Source organism: Paroedura picta, chromosome 5, assembly GCF_049243985.1.
Source record: "Paroedura picta isolate Pp20150507F chromosome 5, Ppicta_v3.0, whole genome shotgun sequence".
NCBI lineage: Eukaryota > Metazoa > Chordata > Lepidosauria > Squamata > Gekkonidae > Paroedura > Paroedura picta.
In genome coordinates, this window is record NC_135373.1 from 107,052,791 (window position 1) to 107,076,669 (window position 23,879).

Sequence of the window (23,879 nt, forward strand, 5' to 3'; positions counted from 1 at the left end):
GACCAGGTGGTCCCCAAACATATTGAGACTGTGGACACAATTGGAACTTTGGGAATGGGGGTGGATGGACACTCCCACAAAATGGCTGCCGTAGAAATAGGGTTGCCAGCTCTGGGTTGGGAAGTAACTTGAGATTTTGGAGGGGTGGAGACTGAGGAGGGCAGAGTATTGGGAGGGGAGGGACTTCAATGGGGTATCATAGAGTGTCAGCTTCCAGGGTCAGCTGATTTCTTCTACGCAGAGATCAGTTGTAATAGCGGCAGATCTCCAGCCATCACCTGGGGAGTAGTAACTCTACATAGAATACTAAGACCAATCACAAAATGGTGGGAGGTTGCAAGTGAATCATCCTTCTATGAAAGCAGCAGCTATATCTGAATTTGTGTTCTTGCAGACTCAACACTGATACTTCCTGGGATCTTCCAATGTGCCTCTTATGCCAATAAGGTCAATGAAAGATAGGGTTGCTACCACCAGGTGGTGCCTGGAGAGTTCCAGCTATTATAAATGATTTCAAGGAACTAGATCTGTTCATCTGGGGAAAATGGCTGTTTTGGGAGGTAGACTCTATGGCCTTATACCCCACTGAAATCCCTCCCCTCCCCAAACCCGAGTTTCCTTAGGCTCTGCCCCCCCCCCCCAAAAAAATCTCCAGGTGCTTCCCAAGCAGGAGCTGGCACCCTTCTTGAAAGCAGTTGGATATTTGCTCCATTGGGTATCAGCAATATAGACGCATGACTGGGGAGCAGAGCATAAGAACCTCAACTACCTAATGAACATACTTCTGTTTGACTAGTATTCAGTAGACTCTCAGCCCAGCTTAGAAGACACACATTGCATTTATTGAATTCACTTGCAGAGAAGTTGCACTCACAACCCCCCCTTTCTGATTTCCAAACATTCTGCTGAAACCATGAACAGAGTCTATATACAAATACTCTTCATACATAAACTTCGTTTGCCTGCTCTTAGATCCCAAATTTGTTTGTTTTGCTATTTAAAATATTCTTAGCTACTTCTTCTCCTAACATGGGGTTAAAGCCAGCTCCCCCTCCCAAAAACACATTAAAAACCCTATACATTCTCATATAACAACAGAACTTTCCATCAGCACCCCATATCAAGAGATTATCCAATGAACCATCAAAACCCAGAGGCATCAGAGTGGATGCCAAGCCTAACAGGATGTGGCCAACCAATAGGCCACAAAGGGGAGGACAAGGTAAAAATAATGAAGCTTGACACTCCAGATCACCTGAAGGTAAGATTGTCCACTCCAGGGTGGGAAATTTCTGTAGAGATGATATCAAGGAAGAAGCACTTAGAGTAGTGTACTAAAATAGTGAGGGAAGGTCTTGTGCCCTTTCCTGCAAGTCCTCCAGCAGGTTCTTGCCCAGCCCCATCCTTTAGACCAGGGGTAGTTGACCTGTGACCCTCCAGATGTTCATGGACTACAATTCCCATGAGCCCCTGCCAGCAAATGCTGGGAGGGGCTCCTGGGAATTGTAATCCATGGACATCTGAAGGACCACAGGTTGACTACCCCTGCTTCAGGCCAGTCAAAAGGGGATACCTGCGATGGAGTCTTCCTGCAGAGGACAAGGCTGACTTGAAGTGTTGAGGCCAGAAATGAAGCTGCAAGTGAGGCTGCCAGCTTCAGTTTGGTAAATTCCATGAAATTTGGAGGTAGAGCCTGGGGAGAGTGGCATTTGGGGACAGGAGGGTCCTCTGTGGGGATTAATTTGTCCACCCTCCAAAGCAGCCATTTTATCCTGGTTGGGGGGGTGGGGGGCTCATCTCTGTCATAGAGCAATTCCTCTATAGACCAGGCTTCCTTGGGAGATGGTGGGTTCTCCTTGTTTGGGAGTTTTTAAGCAGAGGCTAGATAGCCATCTGACAGAAATACTTATTCTGTGAATAAGTAGAAGGGACTGTGTTAATGCTTTGCTCTTGTAGCCCTTTCTTGCATGCCCAGGGTAATGCCAATTGCCACTTTGTTACCGGGAAGCAAATTCCTTCCAGGCCAGACTGACCAGGGATTGTTTTTTTTAGGGGGGGCACCATCTAGGTATGGAGTCACTGTGGGTGGGCAGGTAGCTGTGAAAGTTCTGCAGGGGTCGGACTCCATGACCCTGGAGATCCTTTCCAAGTCTATGATTCTATCTGGAGTGCAGCTATAATTCTGGGAGATCCCCAGGCCCCACCTGGAGTTTGGCAAGCCTACCTAGTAAGAGGGAAGAAGGCCTGTGGATGCAGGACACAAACAAGTCTGACATGGCCTTGTGTAAGAGCCCCTTTTACAGATTCTTCTCCCAAAGCATTTAGTTTCCCTTTGGCGTCTTTCTTTCCGCAGTGTGCTCAAATCCTCCTTGGACGGCCTTTATCCTAAAATTGCAGCTTAAGAGAAATAAATTGCATTCAGATGAGGGCCTCTCTGCAGTGCCCACAATGCTTTGTTGTTTAATTGCGCCGCGGTACCATAGGGGACTACAAAATCCCGAGCGCCAAGTAAAGTAGCGCCTCGTATGCTTCACATTAGACAGGAGAGGGGAAGGGGTGTGTGTGAATAATTTACATGAAAGCAGGATCTGTAAACAATATTGAAATGATTCGTCATGTCTGGTCTTGATCTAATGCTCTTGTGTGTGTCCTTTCTGGTCCAGTTGCACTGAGTGATTTCTTTTTTCCCATGGGTTGTTTTGCCATTGGTTTGCTTGAGATGGGAAGGGGGATAATGAAAGGAGCATTTGAATCTCACATGGATTTTATATGCCGTTTGGTTTGACGATCCAAATCTGCTTGGTAGAGTTATTGGAACTGTCAACAGATAACGAAATCTCCCGTTTGGTTATCTAATTCTGTAGAGGCCACCATCCTTGTCATGTTTCAGTCGGAGGAGAGAATAACATCCTTGACAGGCAGCATCGTGGCCTCCATGGCTGCTTGTTCTATGGTTATCTCACAGCTATGGGATGCTTTCCCATGAAGCCTTTCCAAATGAGAAGTTGACTCTCTCCCACAACCAATCTGAGGACCTTACTCACAGAGATGCTGCTGGGACCAGTTGGCCCCTCTCCTAGGGTTTGTTCTCAGTTGACTGAAGTTGACCCTACATGATGGTGAGGGCAAATTATGCCTCACCTCTAACCTAGGTAGTTGCCAGAGGAAGAGATATGTGTGTTCACATCTAGAAGGCCTTTGTGTTCATAAAAATGAGAAGGCTGTGACAGAGACAGCAAAAGTCACAAACAAGGGAATACTGTTGCACATAAAGCCTGATATATCTCTGGAAGGCAAAATCCCAAAACTCCGGCTCATTTACTTTGGTGTAGTGGTTAGGAGGGCAGAGTGTGGACTTCTAATCTAGCAAGCGGGGTTTGATTCTCTGCTCCTCCTCCACATGCAGCCAGCTGGGTGACCTTGGGCTCTCCATAACACTGATAAAGCTGTTCTGACCGAGCAGTAATATCAGGGCTCTCTCAGCCTCACCCACCTCACAGGGTGTCTGTTGTGGGGAGAGGAAAGGGAAGGTGAATGTAAGCCGCTTTGGGACTCCCTCAGGCAGAGAAAAGCAGCATATAAGACCCCACTCTTCTTCTTCTTCATATCATGTGATCCTACTCAATGGAGAAAGCAATGATGCTAGGACTGGTCAGTGGTAAAAGGAAACCAGGCTGACAAAGAGCACGGTGGTGAGAAACGATCAAAATGGACACTGAACGGAGCATTGTACAACTAATAGAAGCAGTGCAAGATCAGAAGACGTGGAGAAAGCTGAGTCATAGGATCACCAAGAGTCAGACATGACTGAATGGCAAACGTCATCGCCATCATCATCAATGTGCAGAAAGGAGGTCTCGTGATTTTAACTTTCTCCAGTCTGAACTGGGATTTCCTATTTTTTCCAACCGCCGTCTGCCTTGCCAGTGAAAGGAAGGCAAGAAGGACTTGATTTATGGCCTTGCTCTCAATCCTTGCAGAACTAATTCAATATAGATATAGAATTGTATATTCTACTCTTACTAACCTAAGCTTTGGAGAAGCAAGAGCTTAGCAAACTACTCTTGTTTTGGAAATGAAATGTATGAGCTTCATCAAAATCATTCTTCAGAAAAGGATGGGCAATTTTAGAGAGCGCCCTAAGAGATCAATTTTTTTTAATCAGCTGTCTTTTAAAGGAACCCTCTCCTCCCTTGGCTTCCTCTTTTCCTCTCTCTCTCTCCTCACCTGCCACCCTGAGCACTGGTCTATTGATCTCAGCTGCCTTCAAATTGGTGTCTGACAGGGCCTTAAGCCCCTGCTCTTTTCTCCAGGCCCATGAAGGTGGCCTAAGGATTAATTAGAAAAGGTCAATGCTATAGAAACCAAAGCTGTCCCAGTTCACCCCCTCCTCTCATTCAAAATCATGTTTAAAGCTCCACAGATCAAGGAGGACTGGTGCCGAGAGACAGAAAATTGCACCATTACTAGGCTGCGGCTAAAACTAGGGGGTGGGGAATGGTGGGGTATCACTCGTATTTCGACAAAGAGCCTGCCGCCTTGGAAATCCCTCGTATTATCCCAGCAGTGTCACAAACCCTATTAAATTGCTGGAAAAGGCTCTTTGATTTGGAAAAACTGAGGGGGTGTCGCTTGTCCATTTCTTATTATTTCCCCGAAGAATCGGCCTCCCTCCGTTTTAATGTCATGGCAATAAAGCAGAACAGGTCAAAGGACTCCCTTCTGGCCCAAAGTCGAGCCAGAGTGACCGTGCTATAACTGTATTTAAATAGAGGCAAGCTGGCCATTCCTGCTGAGCCATTAACATCGCTGAATCACAGGGATGCAGACTTCTGGGGCCCACAGAGATCTAAGGGGTTATCTAATCTAACCCCTTGTCCTGTGACAGGGTCCTCTGGGGTATCATGCAGGGCAGGTTCACTTTTTAAAAGGTTGCCAGTTTCCAGGTGGTATCTGGAGATCTGCTGTTACAATTGATCTCCAGGTGATGGCAGTCAGTTCCCCAGGAGAAAAATGGCCGCTTTGGAGTCTGGACTCTATGGCATTATAGCCTGGTGAGGTCCTTCCCCTCCTCAAACCCCACTGTCCCCAGGCTCCACTGCCAAGTTAGTGTGGGTAGGGTTCCTTGTCTTAAAGATGGAAGTGGATCGACCTTATAAAAACGTTAAGAATTTACTGCAGGCAGCACTCAATGGCAGGTCTTTGTTCAAAGTCACCAAATGTCAAAAATGACTTGATAGAACCTAACAACAGCAACTAACAAGGGACCCACTCTGGCTCTGGTGCGATGGGCCCCACAAATCCTTACATCAGGCCTGGTTACAATTCCAATAAAACTCCAGGCCCCAACAGGATGTTGACTACATTATTTGTAACACATTTCCCCTTAGGACAAGCAACAACCAGTCAGTTATATTGAGGGGGCGAGGGAGATGAGTTCTCCTCCTAAACTGTTGCTCTCAGTGAACTGTAACCCCTTTACTTTGTTCAATGTCAAAGATAGCCCAGTTATCCTTGGCTTTATGTTTCTTGATGAACTTCATGGCATGCACTTGCTTATTCCCCAACACACATGACAAACCACCAGTTTTTTCTCTATGTTGTTTTATCATAAAGTGTTTCAGAAGACCTCAGAAATATCTTCTGGTCAACAGGAAGCGGCCATTCAGAAATATCTGCCCCCATCATAAAATGTTCTTAGAATATCTCAACATTCTGCAAATCCCTTTCTTTTCTAGTGGACAGCCCATCCCCAGGGTGACTTACTCAGAGGAAGAGAAGAAAACATGGGGTACAGTCTTCAGGGAGCTAAAGACTCTCTATCCCACCCATGCTTGCTACGAACACAACCATGTCTTCCCTCTCTTGGAGAAATACTGTGGGTACCAAGAAGATAACATTCCCCAGCTGGAAGATGTCTCAAATTTCTTGAAAAGTAAGTAATAGTGCAGGTAGGGGAAATGTCTGCTATTATTAACAAGCATATTTTATGCCAATAAAAGGTTACTGACTGACTGACTGACTAACTGACAAACATACCATAATTATTCTGTATCTGAAGTTGTAGAAAAATTAGTATAGACAAAGATTAAATAGACAAAGAATCAATAGTAAAGCATAAATCAATTAGGACATTATTTTAATGAGATTATAAAATAGATTCTTCTTGTATTAAAAGGCTGCACTGGATTTCGCTTACGTCCTGTGGCTGGACTCCTATCATCTCGGGATTTTTTGGCTGGCTTGGCTTTTAGAGTATTTCATTCTACTCAATATATTCGCCATTCATCAAGACCAATGTACACCCCAGAACCGTAAGTATTTTGTCTTGGAAGGGATATATAGATGAATTGCTGCCAGATATTCAGAAAATTGTACATGGTCAGTATAGAGAGCCCCAGACACTTTGGTGTCTGGGGGAGAAAATCAAAATGGTACCTTCCGTGGTGGGAAAATGTAATAATAGATTAATTTATAATGTGGTGGCATATTGCGACATCTTGCAATTTGTGGTTCATAGTGAGATTTAATAATAGGACTATCCCTGTTGGCGTGGTGTAGTGGTTAAGAATGGCAGCTTCTAATCTGGTGAGCCGGGTTTGATTCCTTGCTCCTCCACATGCAGCCAGCTAGGTGACCTTGGGCTCATCACAGTCCTGATAGTTCTGTTCTGACCAAGCACTCTTAACCTCATCTTCCTTATGGGGTGGGGAGGAGAAGGGAAGGCAATTATGGGGAGAGGAAGGGAAGACAATTGTAAACCACTTTGAGACTCCATAGGGCAGTGAAAAGCAGGGTATAAAGCCCAACTCTTCTTCTTCTTCTACTACTATATAATCGTTACTACTTTTTAAATAGTTCTTCTTTTTGTTCTCCCTTAGGTCCCATAGGAAATACAGTTTTGGTTTGGTTTTAGATTTCCCCTTCTCTTTCTAGAATAAGAGTTTAATATATGGAGCCAGAAGGGTGGGCAGTATAAATATTCAATAGGCAGTCTAGATCTTATTTATTTTATTCTATCTCTTATAATATATGCACTTACCTTTAAAAAAGAATGTTTTTCACGCAAAAAAAAATCATTTATACTCCTTGTCTTACAGAGACATTTGCCATGAGCTCCTAGGACATGTCCCTTTGTTTGCTGATCCCAGTTTTGCTCAGTTTTCCCAAGTAAGTAAATAATTATGACAAATAATATCGGAAGATCACTTATAAAATAAGACAAAGAGTAACTACAGATGGCTAAATAAGATCTAAAATCTCCAGATATTATAAAAAAATACTTTTGGAGATGTAACTTATTTTCAATGCACCCAGTGACTTCTTATGAAATGAATTTATGTTGGAATGTTATCTTACACCAGACAAATAAGCTGATCAAGTTAAACTCTACTGTCTGTTCACAACCACCTTTACAAATAGTGTCAAGAAGATACATAGAATCATAGAATCATAGAACCATAGAGTTGGAAGGGGCCATGCAGGCCATCTAGTCCAACCCCCTGCTCAACGCAGGATCAGTAATGAAGCCAAAATGCAGTTATATTTCAGAATGTTATAATCTAAATCTTTTAATTTATGTCTTAAATATTTCTTTTACATTTTCAAATCTTAAATATGTATTTGACAGGTTTCCCCCCCAAAAAATCACATTTAATATCATAGATACTCAGAAATGTTGGGCAAAATAATACACTACAAGATAAATGTAAATATTTGTAAAAACAAACAAAAAATTAGTGAGAAGGAAATTTGGTTGGCCTGTTCCCCTGGAATTCATTTTAGTGCTAGGGCCAAAGTAAACATGAACTTTTGAAAGGAAACTGAATGGTATCTGATTGTTTGTTTTTTCAAACAGGAAATTGGGTTGGCTTCTCTGGGAGCACCAGATGAATTCATCGAGAAACTTGCTACGGTATCTTTGGGTTTTTATTGGTGTTTTCAATATGGCCCCAGATTGATGGACTTAAGGGTGTAACTCTTAGGGAAGCTTGTAGGGTACATCAATAACCCTGGCAGATGGACGATTTCTCTTCTTCTTCTTCATCATATGTATTTCTCGCTCAGCATAAGACTACTAGGACTTTATGCACAGATACAGCTAACGTTTGTACTTTATCTTTCACCAGGTTTACTGGTTTACAGTGGAATTTGGACTGTGTAAAGAAGGCAGTGACATAAAGGCCTATGGGGCTGGGCTACTATCATCGTTTGGTGAACTACAGGTAGGGATCAATTGTTGTTATACTTAATTCTGCAAAGTGTCAGTATATGGCAGTCAAGTATTGATCATACAGTCACTGCTATAAAGCTATGTCAATGCATTGGATTCCAGGGGCATGTCTAGGCATGTAAGGGCATGTAAGGGCTTGTCTCTAGTTGTCAGCCTGAGTCTCCATAGGAATGCATTAGGATGATGCAATAAGGTGTTGCACCTGTGGCTAATTACCTGAGTGAGTCAGCACTGTTGTGATTGGCTGTTAAACTGTATATATGAAATGTGCATTGTGTTATTCTGTCTGCCTTCTTCAATGAGAGCTAAGCAGGACATTCTGAAACTCCGCTGAATGTATTGCTGGATGCTGGATGTAAATAAATCACTGTAAATAATTTGCAACAACTTGGCTGTGTTGGTGAGTGATCTCTTCTCTGCTGGTGGTTGGACCTCTGTCCAAGTAAACAACGCAAACTCGCAACAGGGTTATGGGCCCAGCACGCTGCGCTAGCGGCCGGAGGCACCACCACTGAGGCTGGAAGAGAAAGAGAACTCAGTTGCCTGGGGTTGGATGAAGGTCTGTGGCTACCGAGAGTGACTTGGAGGACGTGCAGAACGCAGGGAAGTCCAGTGAGTCTGAGGATAGCACAGCGGACCAGGCAAGCAGCAGCGGCTCTCAGGAAAAGGCCGAGGAGGTGAGCAAAGAGGGAGTCCAGGCGTCTTGGCTAGACGACAGCATGGCATGCGTGGTGAATGCTCAGCTGGTGGATAAGCTCACCTCAACAAACTATAGTGTGTGGGCACTCCGGATGGAGCACTATCTCACACGAGAGGCTCTGTGGGAGTGTGTGTCAGCTCCTCCAGCAGCCCCCACACCAGAAGACGTCAACAAGGACCGGAAAGCCCTGGCGAATATCGTTTTGAGTGTTGCAGATGACCAGCTGATATTCGTGACTGGCTGTACGACGGCGAAGGCAGCGTGGGACAGCTTGCAGTCGGTATATGTGAGGAGAACGGCAGGGTCCAAGATAGCAACAACAAGGAGGATGTACCGTCTCCGGTTATCTAAGGGAGAGTCGGTGAGAAATCACATCAACACATTGACAGCCTGTTTTCAGCAGCTAGAGAAACAAGGCAAGACGCTCCCAGATGAGGATAAAGTTTACATTCTTCTCTCCTCGTTAAGCGATGATTACAACGTGCTTATCACTTCCTTGGAAAGTCTCGACGCAGACAAGCTGACTCTTGTTTATGTGACGGGTCGTTTGCTCGAGGAACAGGCACGGCAGGACGAGTTAAGAACGGTTTCCCCTGGCGCCGGAGGTGTTAAAAGCGAGCAGCAGAGAATCAGTGGCTGCGACAGCGTTCCAGAGTTTAGCTCTGGGAGAAAACAACGGCAGAGCCAGGAACAATGTGTTTACAAGGTCCGACGTTGTTATGGTTGTGGCTCTAAGGAACATTTAAAAGCGAATTGCCCAAACAATAGCAAAAAGGCTAAGGGTAAGGATTGTTTGAAGAGGCAGGGAGCATCTTTGGTGGTAACTGGGGGTGGTGGTGTTGCTGGGATTTGGTTACTAGATTCAGGAGCCAGCCAGCATTTCTGTGCAGACAAAAAGCTCTTGAAGTCTGTACAGCCTTCCACTCTCAAACATGTAAACTTAGCGGACGGCAGCAGTTCTATAGTCAGCTGCCAGGGTAGTGTAGAATTTTCTGCCCTGGGGTGTGTGTTTGATCACGTTATGCATGTACCCTCGCTTGAAAATAACCTTCTTAGTGTATCCTCATTGGCTAAGCAGGGTTTCACTGTTCAGTTCTTTGGGGACAGGTGTACCATAAGCAAGGGTGATAAAACTCTGGTGCAAGGAGAGATGCATAATGATGTTTACAGGATTGTAAATGAGTCTGCTAAAGCACAAGCGGTCCTGAACAAAAATCCCCATGAGAAATGTATCCACCTTCTTCATAGGCGCCTAGGCCACGCCAGTTTCAATGTCATAAACAAAACACTGGCTATGTTAGGCAGGGATGAAGTGCAAAAGTGTGATGCGTTTTTAGACTGTGACATCTGTAAACAAACCAAATCTAAAGCTTTCCCCGTAGCCAAAAAGAGCTCTAGAGTGACTGTAAGAGCCTTGGAACTGGTGCACTGTGACGTTATCGGCCCTTATCAGCCTAGTTTAGCAAAAAACCGTTTCGCGGTCATTTACACAGATGACTATAGCAGATTCAGCTGGGTGTATATATTGAAACATAAATCCGAGGTGTTTCAGACCACCAAATATTGGCTTAAAAGGGTTGAAAAGCAACTGGGTTTGGAAATGGCTGCATTCCAAACAGACATGGGAGGCGAATTTATGTCATTAGAGTTCACAAAGTGGCTTAAGGTCAAAGGCATAGAGCATAGGGTGGCTAATGTGGCAACCCCACAAGAAAACGGGCTGGCTGAAAGACGTGGGGCAGTCCTACAAACCATGATGTTATCAATGATAAAAGACTCAGGGTTAAACATGGGGTATTGGGCTGAAGCATTAAAAAATGCATGCTATGTGGTAAACCGTCTATGGACGAGTAGTATACAAAATATACCGTACAGGGTTTTATACTCCAAAAACCCAGACCTAGACCATCTGCGGGTGTTTGGCACAAAAGCCTGGGTAAATGTACCACTAACAAAACGTAGAAAAGGGAAGGACAGAGCTCAGAAGCTAACCTTTCTGGGTTATCAAAACAGTATGAAAAGCTATCGGTTTCTAAACCAAAATAATTCCTTGAGCTTCAGTCGCTCAGCTGGTTTTTGTGAGAGTGAGGGCTGGCCAAGGATTCATGCAAATGATTTCCCTGGTAAGGTATCTCTCCCACTAACAGATGGCTCTGAAGGCCAAACTGAAAGCAAGCAAGAGGCTACTCCCTCGTCTCCTGCTGACAGGCAAGATTCTGCTCAAGCAGAAGGAGGTGAAAGAGTGATTCCTAGGGTGTCAGAGCGTACCACAAAAGGAAAACCACCTCAGAGGTACGGTTATATCAATAACGTCTATGCTGAACCAGAGAATTATGAAGCAGTCATGTCTCTGGACAAGTGTGAGAGAGAGGCCTGGGTTCAGGCAATGGAGACTGAGTACAAATCTTTAATTGAAAATGAAGTGTTTACTTCTATGTGTTTGCCAGCAGGGGAAAAGGTGATATCTTGTAGATGGATTTACAAGCTCAAACGGTTAGCAGACGGCACAATCTTAAGAAAAGCCCGTCTGGTCGCTCGTGGTTTTAGTCAATGTAAACACTTAGACTATGACCAGACATTTGCAAGCACATTACGGGCAGAAACGCTAAGAGTGGCATTGCTAAAGGCAAGCCAAAATCGAATGAGAATACATCATGCAGATTTTGTTACTGCTTACTTGAATGCAAGGGTAACAGAAAACTTATTTATGACCCAGATCCCTGGTTTTGAAGGGGAAGACAAACACAAGGTCTTAAAAATAAACAAGGCATTGTATGGACTTCATCAATCAGCATTTTTATGGAGAAAATGTCTTGATGAGGCACTACTCAGTGTGGGTTTCAAACAATGTATAGGTGACGTATGCATGTATAAAATACAATTGTTTGGGTCTAATTGCTATTTGCTGTGTTTCGTGGATGATTTAGCATTTCTGTACAACACAGAGCAACAAGTTAATTGGTTTGTGAAAACAACAGAACAACTGTTTAAGGTCAAGCATCTGGGCGATGTGGAGCATTACCTAGGTGTTGATATATCCCAGGATAGCCAGGGTGGCTATGAAATGTTCCAAGGGAAGAAAATACTAAAGTTACTGGAGAAGTTTAACATGTTGGAAGCGAAGGCTGTAAATTCTCCAATAACTACTAGCTATCTAAAAGACCCAGAGGGTGAGATGTTGGAAGATGTGACAACCTTCCAATCGCTTGTGGGATCTTTGCTATATATAGCTACTTGGTGTAGGCCAGATATATACTATGCCACTCATTTGTTGTGTCAGCGATGTTCCTGTCCAACAATGAGAGACTGGGTGGCAGCAAAACGCATACTTAGATATCTTAAAGGTACGGTGCACCTTAAGCTATCTCTAAGTGTGGATAATAATCCAAAGGTGTGGGCATTTAGTGATGCAAGTTGGGGTGACCTCAATGGAAAATCCACATCAGGGATTGCAATTTATGTGTCTGGTGCTCTAATAATTTGGAAAGCATTGAAACAATCACATGTGGCCACAAGTACATGTGAGGCTGAGTTTTCTGCTTTAAGTGAATTGTGCTTACAGGTTGAATGGTTAAATCAAGTCTTAATAGATTTTGACATTAATGCACCATTGCCAATAAAGGTGTATTGTGACAGTACGGCAGCAACCCAGCTGGCTGTTGACAAAGGGATAAAATCCCGCAGTAAACATATAACCATTCGTTACCAGAATGTAAGAGAAGCTGTAAAGAAGAACTTAGTAACATTGGAACATTGCAAATCAGAAAACAATGTAGCAGATATCTTTACAAAGGCGCTAAGTGTGGATAGATTTATCCAACTGTGCAAAGCCTTGCGCATGGTGGCTGAAGGGGAAAGTGACACATCCAGGAATGATCAATACATGCCTGAGGAGGTGTGTCAGTATATGGCAGTCAAGTATTGATCATACAGTCACTGCTATAAAGCTATGTCAATGCATTGGATTCCAGGGGCATGTCTAGGCATGTAAGGGCATGTAAGGGCTTGTCTCTAGTTGTCAGCCTGAGTCTCCATAGGAATGCATTAGGATGATGCAATAAGGTGTTGCACCTGTGGCTAATTACCTGAGTGAGTCAGCACTGTTGTGATTGGCTGTTAAACTGTATATATGAAATGTGCATTGTGTTATTCTGTCTGCCTTCTTCAATGAGAGCTAAGCAGGACATTCTGAAACTCCGCTGAATGTATTGCTGGATGCTGGATGTAAATAAATCACTGTAAATAATTTGCAACAACTTGGCTGTGTTGGTGAGTGATCTCTTCTCTGCTGGTGGTTGGACCTCTGTCCAAGTAAACAACGCAAACTCGCAACACAAAGCAGGTGTGTTGTTTTTGAAATCATATGTGTCAATTACATTGGCATCTTGTAGGGATGAGCCGGTGTTTGTCTCTTGTGGCCCTTCCTTGCATACCCAGGAACTCCTTTGGGTAGTGAAAAGCAGGGTATAAACAACCAGCTCTTCATCTTCTTTTTTCCTTCTGTGGACAGAAATGGAAAAGGAGACTAGGCTCTAAGCTTATGCCTCTGCTTTGTCACTCCAATCTAGCAAGGAGAGATCCTTGTGTGGAAACAGCCTTTGGCACACACAGCCATCAAAGTCATTCCTCTGGGCATGTGACTCCATCCTCGTGTCACTCTGGGCCCTGTTGAACTAGATGAATGCATCTTTTCATCAAAGCCTCTTGTCTGTCCCCCTTCAGTATTGTTTGTCTGATAAACCCAACATCGAGCCTCTCACCCTGGAGAAGACAGCAGTCCAGAAATATCCCGTGACCGAATTCCAGCCTATTTACTACGTTGCTGAAAGTTTTAAAGACGCAAAGCAAAAGTTAAGGTATCCAATCCTTCCCTATTAGGGTCTAGTTCAATTACTGGGGGTCCTCTCAGGTAAATGCTGTTGGAAGGGATGCAGAGTAGTTTATCCAAGCTGAAATTAAATACAAGGAACTGCCTGGGAAAATGTGTGTGGAAAAAAGTCTTGGAACCCCCCCCCCATACACCTCCCCTCCCAAATCAATGAAGGAACTCTAGCTCTCAGTATGGGTAGATTCACCCTTGGTTCTCATTATTTGTGAAGCTTCAATGGCTGTGATGGGGAGGTGATTTTATTACAAATAAATACAGTTATGGAACATGGGTGCCATTTTTAAACTGCAGTGTAATTGCTCTGCAAATCTCTCTGCTTTAATGTGGTGTCTCCACAGTAATATACAGGAAACAGTATTCAACTGGATAGAAATACAAATATATATATATATTGATGTAAAATTTATGGCTTCTTGAATCCATATGGGGCATCCTGCTATAACCTATGGCAATCTGAAATGGCATTTGAAATGGTCAGGAGGATTCTGATCTTTCCCCAAGGCCTGTAGCTCAGTGGAATGGCCTTGACTTGGCATGGAGAAGGTCCCAGATTCAATCCCTGTTATCTCCAATTAAAAGGACCAGACAGTAGGTGATATGAATGGCACACTAATGACCTCTGATTCAGCATAAGATGGATTCATGCATTCATGTACCTTGAAACCCTACATTGTTGTTGTTGGCCACCAGGGTCCTTGAGACATCTGCACCTGCCCATGTGGGCTGGGAAACTCATGAGCTGCAATGCATGTGCTGTATTGCAATCCGTTCATGCAAGGGAGAACCATGAGCATGTCTGGAGGAACCTCTGAAAATTCTGCGTTAGCCACTTGCATGACCAGATGAGCGATCCACTCTTCAGTGTGATTGGATCTTCCCAAACAAATAAAATTCATGCAAAGATGAGGCACAGATTAACAGCGCAGCCCTAAAAATATGCCTGGTAGTAAATCCTGTTGAATGAACTTGGATTCTGTGTAGTCCCACTTAACATTGCTGTTTAAGGCCTTCTAGACCAGTCTCAAAGGTATCCCAAGACTGTTTTAGCAGTCTAGTCAGTGTCTCATTTATTTTCCTAGGCTGTTAGTCTTTTACATTTTACACAGTTTGTGACAGGTGCCATCTTTAAAGGACAACATAGCTTAAAAACAACCATTTGGATGTCTTTGAAGTTTCTGCTTTCTCTTTCAGGAAATACGCTTCCACGATTCCACGTCCATTCTCAGTCCGCTACAACCCATATACCCAGAGGATTGAGGTCCTGGACAATGCAAAGCAGCTGAAGAATTTAGCTGATTCCATCAGCAGTAAGTAGCTGTATTTGCCAGTCTTTTATTCATCCTTCAAATCAGTGCCCAAATCTAGATGCACTTTAATGTTCAACCACTGCATTCATTCCAGTGGAGTCAAATGAATGTTCTTTTGCTTTCTGTGCACTTTGGAGCTTCTGCCATCATGGGAATTCTGTGGTGCAGGATACAAAACTGACAACAGAGCTAAAGAAAATCCAGGGTCTTTAAAATCTGTCAAGGGATGCAGAATGTTTTTATTTTTCATTTTATGTGTAGAAGATATAGCAGTCCTGATCATGTTCTCCTTAACCCCCTCTGTAAAATGTAGGGTCACTAGTCCACTGGACTGGGTGGAGATCCTCCACCTTCTGGATGCATCTCCCCCCCCCCGTAACTGCCCCCCAGAAGAACACTGCATTTTAACATGACATGCAGACATTACCCAGAACTGATATGGGCACATTGGGGCCATCGAGGGCAAAACTTTATGGTTAGAAGCAATCTCTACCATAGAGTTTTACCCCAAAGCCAGAATGTCACCCACCTGACATCTCTGACATGCTGACGTCACTTCCGGGTGGTGTCAGCCAGGGCCGGATTTTCCTATAGGCTAACTAGGCTTTAGCCTAGGGCCTCAAGATCAAGAGGAGCCTATATTCAAATTGTTAGCAAAATTAAAATTACACTATTACACCAATCACAACATGTTTCATTTAACATATTGTAATTTACAAACTTAAAAATGGGAGGTGAAAGGGCCACATGAGTGGAATAGCCTAGGGCCTCTTTTCATGTAAATCCGGCCTTGGTGTCAGCATGTCATATCACTCCTGGAAAGCCTCCCCCATACCTCGCTGGCAGCACCAATGGATCGGGTAGCCCTGGAGAAATGGAATATTTAGTGTTGCATGCCCACTGCCATCTATTATGACTGCCCTCCAAATGCAGCACTTGTTTCACTGGCCCAAATTATGGTGTGGACCAACTGCCTTGCAGATTTGTCCTCTGAAATAAGATCACCTGCTCAGATTCCTCCCCTCTGAATATATCTCGAGAAGAATATCGCAGCTATGGAAGCTGATCTCATTCCTTGCAAGATACGGAGCCGCCATGGATGATATAGTTTAAGATTTCTTGGGTGGCACCCATGGCAGGGCAGCTGTGCAGTTTGCCTCTTTTTGTTAATTAAAGACAGGCTTAAAAAGAAATGGAAGCCAGGGTGGTGTAACAGATGGAGTACTGGAGTCCTGCTAGGAAGACCAGGCTTCTAATACCTTCATAACCTTTTCTTTGACCCCAGCCTACCTAATCTTGTGAAGATAGTGGGAACAGTGCTTGAGTGCTTGGTATGGGGGGGGGGCTTTACGTATCCCAGGGGAAGGACAGGAGGCCATAGGGAGACTGACATTTTTTATTTCTTTGTAGATGAAATGGGACTTCTCTGCAATGCTCTCCAGAAGATATAATGAAGATGCTGTCAATCTCTAACAACACTTCCAGTGGCTCTAAGACCATTTCCACACTGAGGGGTAAAATGCAAATGCAGGATGGTAAATCTCAGGGCCATTCCTCACCCATTAAATGTAGTAAAATGCTTACCTACATTTTTGGTGTTTTGCATGACACCGCCAACATTCAGAATCTAAGCACCAAACCTGTAGCTACATCCTCCATTTTAAAGTGCTAGCTGGGGAATTGCATAAATTGGATTCCCCCAACTAAAAAGTACAAGCTAGAGGAGAGCAACCAGCAGACCACACACTAAAGAAATGTGCAGAGGCGAAGAATCGCTATCTCCACCTCCAATGTCCAGCCCTCTCATCCACCTCCCTTTACCTTCTCCCCGGGATGTTTTTTTAAGCAAACTGCCTGGAGCATTGAATATGCGTTCATTCATGCAGGCAAAGCAAAAAAAAAAAAAAAATTCCCCCACAATTTAAACACAAAGCATGCCTCTTTAAAGTTTTCTCCCCAACCAATCAGGAATGATTCCTCCCCCCCCCCATCAAAGGACTCGAATCACTAGGGGCCCAATCGGGCCACCTGGATTTCGGAGCCCATGAAAGTCTATGGTGTCATAAACTATAATGGGAATTTCAGTATTCCCACCTTTCCCTGAGACCAGGGGGGATGGGGATTGAGGTAGAGCCTCTAAACATTCAGGGTAGCTCCAGGAGGCTCTTCCCTGATGTCCCTCCAAATTTCAGAATGATTGGTTCAAGGGGTCCACTTCTAGGGGCTCCCAAAGAGAGTGCCACCATCCCACCATTATATCCAAAGGAGAGTCTGTCCCATAGCATATAATGGAGGGATGGGGCACCCTCTTCGGGAGCCCCTAGATGTGGACCCCTTGGACCAATCATTCTGAAATTTGGAGGAGAGTCAGGGAAGACCCTCTACCTCAAGCCCGAACCCCCCCAGGCCCCGGGAAAGGCATGCTGAAATTCCCATGATAGAATATGGAGGATGGGAATTGGCTGCCTGGATTGATTGACAGGTGGAAGAGATTCACATATAAGGCACATGGCTCTCTTCCACCATTTCCAGCAGCACATGCAAGGGTAAGGAGCATGAAATGGCATCAGACAAGGTGAGACTGCAGAAAAGGTGAGGAATGTTGTGAGTTAAAAATGGCCAAATCTCAACCCAGCTATTGGACAGCCTCGGGATGCAGGTGACGGCAGGTAGAGGGGGCTCTCAAAGCTGCCAGTATTCAAAAGCTGTACAGGAACATATTCCTCATGTGGAAATGGTCTGAGAGTTCAGTAGCAAAATGATGTTTTGAAACAAATATCAGACATTTAGGAAAAAACTAGGACACCGATCATTATAATTTATGCAGTTAATACTTCATGTATTTTTACTATAATCTTTCTTTGCAATTAATTATAAAAAGACACATAGTATACTAAAAGTCTGTAGACAAATAAAGCTTTGCAGTCTGATACATGATTACCAATAATACAAGTGTAAGAAAATCATTGCCATAAACATGACAATTCCTGACTTCTTAGCATATGCCACAGGTGATGTACAAGGAACTCAGTCTTCTTCAGAAAAGAATTTATTATAGGTTTGGTAGTCCAGATGCAAGACTTTGAAGGAAAGGAATATCAAGTTCCTTGAAATATTTCATATTTGATCAAATGTCCTGTTTCAAGGCAACCAAATCACTTTATCTCTGTACTAGCAAGAAAGCCAATTACAAGCAGGATTGAAATAGGAGCTAGGACCCAGGGGACACTAGGGGACACCAGGAGGTGCAGATCTCTCTCTGCGTGTCTCTCTCCTCCACTTGCTGCATTGGTGTGTCTGGCAGCAGGAGGCATAACAGGTAATCAAGGGGTTGTTCTGTAGGAGGGAAGCAGGGCTGGTGTGCAGCTTGGGGCAGCTCTCTCTGTATCTGTCTCTGCCTCCCTCACAGCAGGAGCAATAGGAGGGAATGAGGGCTCGTGTTCGGTCTGGCAGGGCTCTGTCTGTCTCTCTTTGTCTCTGGCACGTCTGAGAGGAACGTGGCTAGCATCCAGGGAGGGAGGGCAGGAGCTGTAGGGGCAGGGCCAATCAGGGTGCAGCCAGCAACCCTGATTGGCCCTATTCCAACTTAGACAGCCAGACACATTCCACCCCCCCACCCCCCAGGCTGTTTCACAAATATATAGAGGAACAATGGATAAGGATGACTGAAGAAAATAGATTCTTATGGTTATGTTCTCATTCATTCAAAGATTACCAAGGGTATTCTGACCCTCTCCCCCCCCCAAAAAAAATCTTCCCTTCTGCATCCCTTCAGCATCAGATGAGAAACTGGAGATTTTCCTGAAGATGTACTTTCATCTGCTATACACATTCTCATTGATATAATTTAATTAACCTCTTAAATTTCTTGATTTTTAGTGATTCACCTTCAGCATGCAATTTTCTAATTTATGTAGTGAAGTTTCCAGGTCTTTCCATAGCTACTGCCCTCTCTAGCACACAATGTTGCTATTCTCTGGTGCATTTCATATTGTATTTTTGCATTGATTGTATAACATGGCTTATACCACACATAATACATGTAATACACAAGGCTATTTTGAGGATAAAATGGGGGGGGGGAAAGGGACCATGTTGGTCACTCTGAACTGTTTGGAGGAAGTTTGGTATTGGAATAAATGGTACTAGAAATGGGCAATGATCCCACAAAATGGCTCCCAAAACCGTGAAAATTTCTGTGGAAGGCAGAACCTCCTGTGCCAACAGAACTCTACCAGGACCAGTAATGATGACTCTTGCTGTACCAGTTGCTGGATGATCTGTTCTCTCCTGAGCAAAAACGCAACAAACTTGTGGCATTTTCAACAGCTTTGTTAGGCTTTAAGGCAGGGGTAGTCAAACTGCGGCCCTCCAGATGTCCATGGACTACAATTCCCATGAGCCCCTGCCAGCGAATGCGAATGCTGGCAGGGGCTCCTGGGAATTGTAGTCCATGGACATCTGGAGGGCCGCAGTTTGACTACCCCTGCTTTAAGGTGACACAATATTTTTTTAGTTTCTTGCATTAATAAGTAATGCCGCAGCCTCTTAACAAAGATTATTGCATGATTACTTGATAGGTGACACACTATGCTGTATTGATACAGGGTTTTAAAATTGGTGTTTTGTTTTGCCTTTTGTGATATTTCTTCTGCTCCTGTGCTCCAGAGCACACGAACTTAGAAGCAAGAACCCTTCAATCAAGAAAACTCTTACTCGCATAAAGCAAAAGGTTTTGAGCATATTAAATGTAGACAGACTTAAACGTTTCATTAAAATACAGGTTAATTTACAGAACTGTATTTTCTTTAAAACAAAATGAACAAGCTATAATATGTTATGTAAATAAAGTGCATTGATTTAAGCACCTGTTTATTTTATTAAAATAAATACCACAGAGTGAGTTGCGTGACCTGGGTAGCATGAGCAAGCCCAATTGGAAGTGAAGCAGGGCTGGCCTTGGCTAGTATTTGAATGGCCAACCAAGGGACACCAGCGTCATGGCACAGACAGGCAATGACAAGCCACCTCTGCCTTGAAAACCTGACAGGATTGCCACAAATCAGCTGTGACAGAAGGGCACTTTCCACCCTCAAGCCCCAAATCCATGGCATTTTGAAACCTGCTTCTAACGTCCCTCCCAGGGCGGGCTTTCTGACCAAGGCTCTTTCTCATGTATAGACCAGAAGTTGCTTTATGGTCTCTTGGGATTTGAAAAAGGGACTCCTTGATCTTCTGTGGCAGTTCAGAGTCAGCACTTTGAAGTGGCAAGACCAGTTTGATGTTTTTGAAACTGTTGTTTTCTTCTTTGTGCTCCCTAAATTTGAAAGGAATTATTCTAACTATAGAAGTGAGTCACACAAAGTCTTAAAGGACCTGTGCTCCAAATTTGTTTGTAAATGTCTGATGCTCTAGCCTTAGGAAATGTGTAAAGGTAAAGGTAAAGGTATCCCCTGTGCAAGCATCAAGTCATGTCTGACCCTTGAGGTGACGCCCTCCAGCGTTTTCATGGCAGACTCAATACGGGGTGGTTTGCCAGTGCCTTCCCCAGTCATTACCATTTTACCCCCCCCCCCCCGGCAAGCTGGGTACTCATTTTACCGACCTCGGAAGGATGGAAGGCTGAGTCAACCTTGAGCCGGCTGCTGGGAACGAGCTCCCAACCTCATGGGCAGACAGCTTCAGACAGCACTTCTGCCGCTTACCACTCTGAGCCACAAGAGGCTCTAGGAAATGTGTAGAAGATCTATACAGATAAGGAGACCCTTTTGTATGTCATTTAGAGATAAGTGTATTACCACCATCCTTTCAAAGTATACCTGCTCAGAAATGAGCTATTCAATTGGATGGGACACTTTCTAGTCAACGTGAAGGGAAAGATTAAATTCAGTTTCTAGATGCAAGTTATTAGCAATCTGTTCCCATAGTCTAATAAAATAAAATCAGAGTCTAATAGCACCTTTAAGACCAACAACTATTTATTCAAGGTGTGAGCTTTCGAGTGCAAGCACTCTTCCTCAATCATGAAGGCAGTTCATAGTCTGAGGAAGAGTGTTTGCCCTTGAAAGCTCACGCCTTGAATAAATCTTTGTTGGTCTTAAAGGTACCACTGGACTCTGATTTTATTGTGCTACTTCAGACCAACATGGCTATCCATTTGAATGTTTCCATATTCTATGATTACTGTATGATTTTCATTATTTTCAAGCTTCCGTGTTGACATGCATTGGAAGGGCACAATCCACCCCAATTTAAGTATTTCCCCTGCTTAATTTCCATGGAAGGGATGTGAGCATGCCCCTAAATCAATGGGTACATATGGGTCTTTAACTTGTTTTACCACCATGGGCAACGTGATAGAAAGCGCCAGGACCAAATTAAGGGAGGAAGGCATTCTTAATAAGAGCATTTGTTTAAAGTGGAGCCGCCCGAAAACACCCGATAATATAGCCTTCTATTGGAGGGTTTAGTTTAGACACATGAACGGGGCCATATGTACTGAGATTATTATATAGAATGGAGGCCCGAGGGACCAAAGAACTTTCGCTGGAAGGGCGTAGTAGGCGAGACTTTAGTTTTACTGTATTTCTCTCTTTTCGAATTGACCACCTGCGGGAAATTCCCAGTCCGTGGCAGGCAGCTCGGTCTCCAGCATCACGTTGCTTTGTGTGTGAGAGGAGGAACTTAAAAGTGAGCGTGTCTGTTACCGCCCTCCGTTCTTTCGACCTCCTGGATGCGTGTCGATTTCATCAGGTCAGTTTCGCTCATGGTTCCGCAACTGGAGCGGGACGCGCCTCTGTCTGTCTGTGGCCGAGATTGCCACCGCCTTGATAACGGCATTAAACCTCCCAAGCGGAATTGGGCGCACCACCCAGCCCGATCTACTGGCACGATTCGAATGCCCGTAAGTCCGTCCGTGTATTGCCCTCCTTTGTAATGATACCAAGAAAGAAGCGCGTATTCAGAGACGCGCCTTGCGCGCTCTCCCACTCGCTGTCTCTGCCTCATTTTTCTAAATGAAACCGACTTCCCCTTGAAAACGGCAAAATGTCCCGCGGCTCTCCCCACAACGTCTGGTCTTCCTCTGTGACCAAACGTCGCGATCGGTTCAAGAGTTTGCTAAAAACCCAACCCTTGATTTCTCTTGTCTCCAGGCTCAAAGGGACTGGCAGAAAATTGTGGGCTGGCGAATCTGTTGAGCAGCTTTTTGTGTGCCCAGGACGCCCAGCCGCTGTCATCCAGCCCCCGCCCGTTCACTGCAGATGTATTTTGGCCTCTGTGTTTCCCCGTTCTTACGACTGATGGGAAAGGAGAGCAGGCTCAAAAGCAGAAGGCAATGGAACTCAGATAACGTGTTGTTAAATTGGGGATGGGGGGTGTCCAAAAACATCTACTCAGCCCTGCTTGATGTTAACAGACAGCTACCATAAATCTGGGGAAGGCACTGGCAAACCACCCCGTATTGAGTCTGCCATGAAAACGCTAGAGGGCGTCACCCCAAGGGTCAGACATGACTCGGTGCTTGCACAGGGGATACCTTTACCTTTACCTTACCATAAATCAATCTTTCTGCTTATCTAGATCGCATCCCTCCAGGAAAATTTACGCCTCCTCCTGCGGGGAAGTCGTCGAACAAGTTCCAAAACAACCGTCATGGGCCAAGTGAAGCATCACGAAGGATTAAAGCGATTTGGTCCGGAGATGGAATCCGGAATGGCGACCAGGGGCAGCCGGGGTTTCAGCACATCGGACAGCCGCCGCCCAGGGGGACCGAGAGGGAAAGGGCGCCCACGCCTCCTGCCCTTGAGCGAGATCCCTGATGGACTCTGGAGAGGACGGTCGTGGCTCTTTATTGTAGCCAGCGTGTCCACACACACACACACACGGAATGGCAAGAATAACAATGCGCTCTCTGACCTCCCACAGCTGCAGGCCAAAGGAAAAGCTCGGGCTAAAGATGACACACACACACACACCGCCTTTTACGATTTGGTTCCAGGACAGGCCGTAGAGTTATAAGAAATGTTGAGTCCAATTCGTTCCTTTAGGATAGCAGTCTGTGACACAGGAAGTCCAACAGTGCTATTATAAGGAAACTGAGTGGACCAAAAAAATGGACATATTGGGAAATGTCAACAGGCTCGTGCTAATCACAAGAGGCAAATCGCGGGAAGTTGGCTAAAACTGGAGAGCGGCTCTTACTGGATCCTGTAATCGTGGTCATCCTTAAAGAAAAGGGAATCTCCTTCCTTCCTTCCTTCCTTCTCCTCCCCTCCCCTCCGCTCCCCTTTTCTGTTTTGGTCTTGAACTTTGTTCTTGCTTCCTCTCTGTAGATTTGCGCTCTTATTTGGTTCCCCCTTGTCAGGAGATTTCAGGTAGTGCCGCCGATCATGCTTGGTCCTTTCCCCAATGAGAGAGCTCTGGCAGAAATTACTGGGGCATCCACCCCCCTGGAGGTCTGTTCAGAAGGAACACCCGGCTTTATTCAACGGGGTTTCTTGAGGGCTCCGGAAGGGTTAAATGAATGGGCAGGAGTTAACTATTTTTGTGTGTGTTTTAAAAATTTGTTAAACATTTATCAGGTGATATGACCACACGTGGCCACGTAGACCTGTCCCCCGCCCAAATGGCCACTGGTAAAAATGTTGGGAAAGGCTACTCTATTGCACTAATGCATGACTGGGATGGTTGGTGAGTTAGATCTTCGTTTGCGCAACGTTATTGTGGTAAATTGCTTTTTAAAAAAGAGCC

At 44.6% G+C, this 23,879-nt stretch overlaps 1 protein-coding gene across 1 annotated transcript in view; it reads left to right on the plus strand.

Moving 5' to 3' along the window:
• Positions 1-19,992, plus strand: part of PAH (phenylalanine hydroxylase) — a 44,841-nt gene extending 24,849 nt beyond the window's left edge. The window contains exons 6-14 of the mRNA XM_077339752.1: positions 5,739-5,935; positions 6,179-6,314; positions 7,101-7,170; positions 7,859-7,915; positions 8,130-8,225; positions 13,656-13,789; positions 15,013-15,128; positions 16,539-19,474; positions 19,625-19,992. Coding sequence (XP_077195867.1) covers positions 5,739-5,935; positions 6,179-6,314; positions 7,101-7,170; positions 7,859-7,915; positions 8,130-8,225; positions 13,656-13,789; positions 15,013-15,128; positions 16,539-16,579 — 847 coding nt within the window. The 3' untranslated portion in view covers positions 16,580-19,474; positions 19,625-19,992. The remainder of the gene's footprint in view (positions 1-5,738; positions 5,936-6,178; positions 6,315-7,100; positions 7,171-7,858; positions 7,916-8,129; positions 8,226-13,655; positions 13,790-15,012; positions 15,129-16,538; positions 19,475-19,624) is intronic.
• The last annotated feature ends 3,887 nt before the right edge of the window (positions 19,993-23,879 follow it).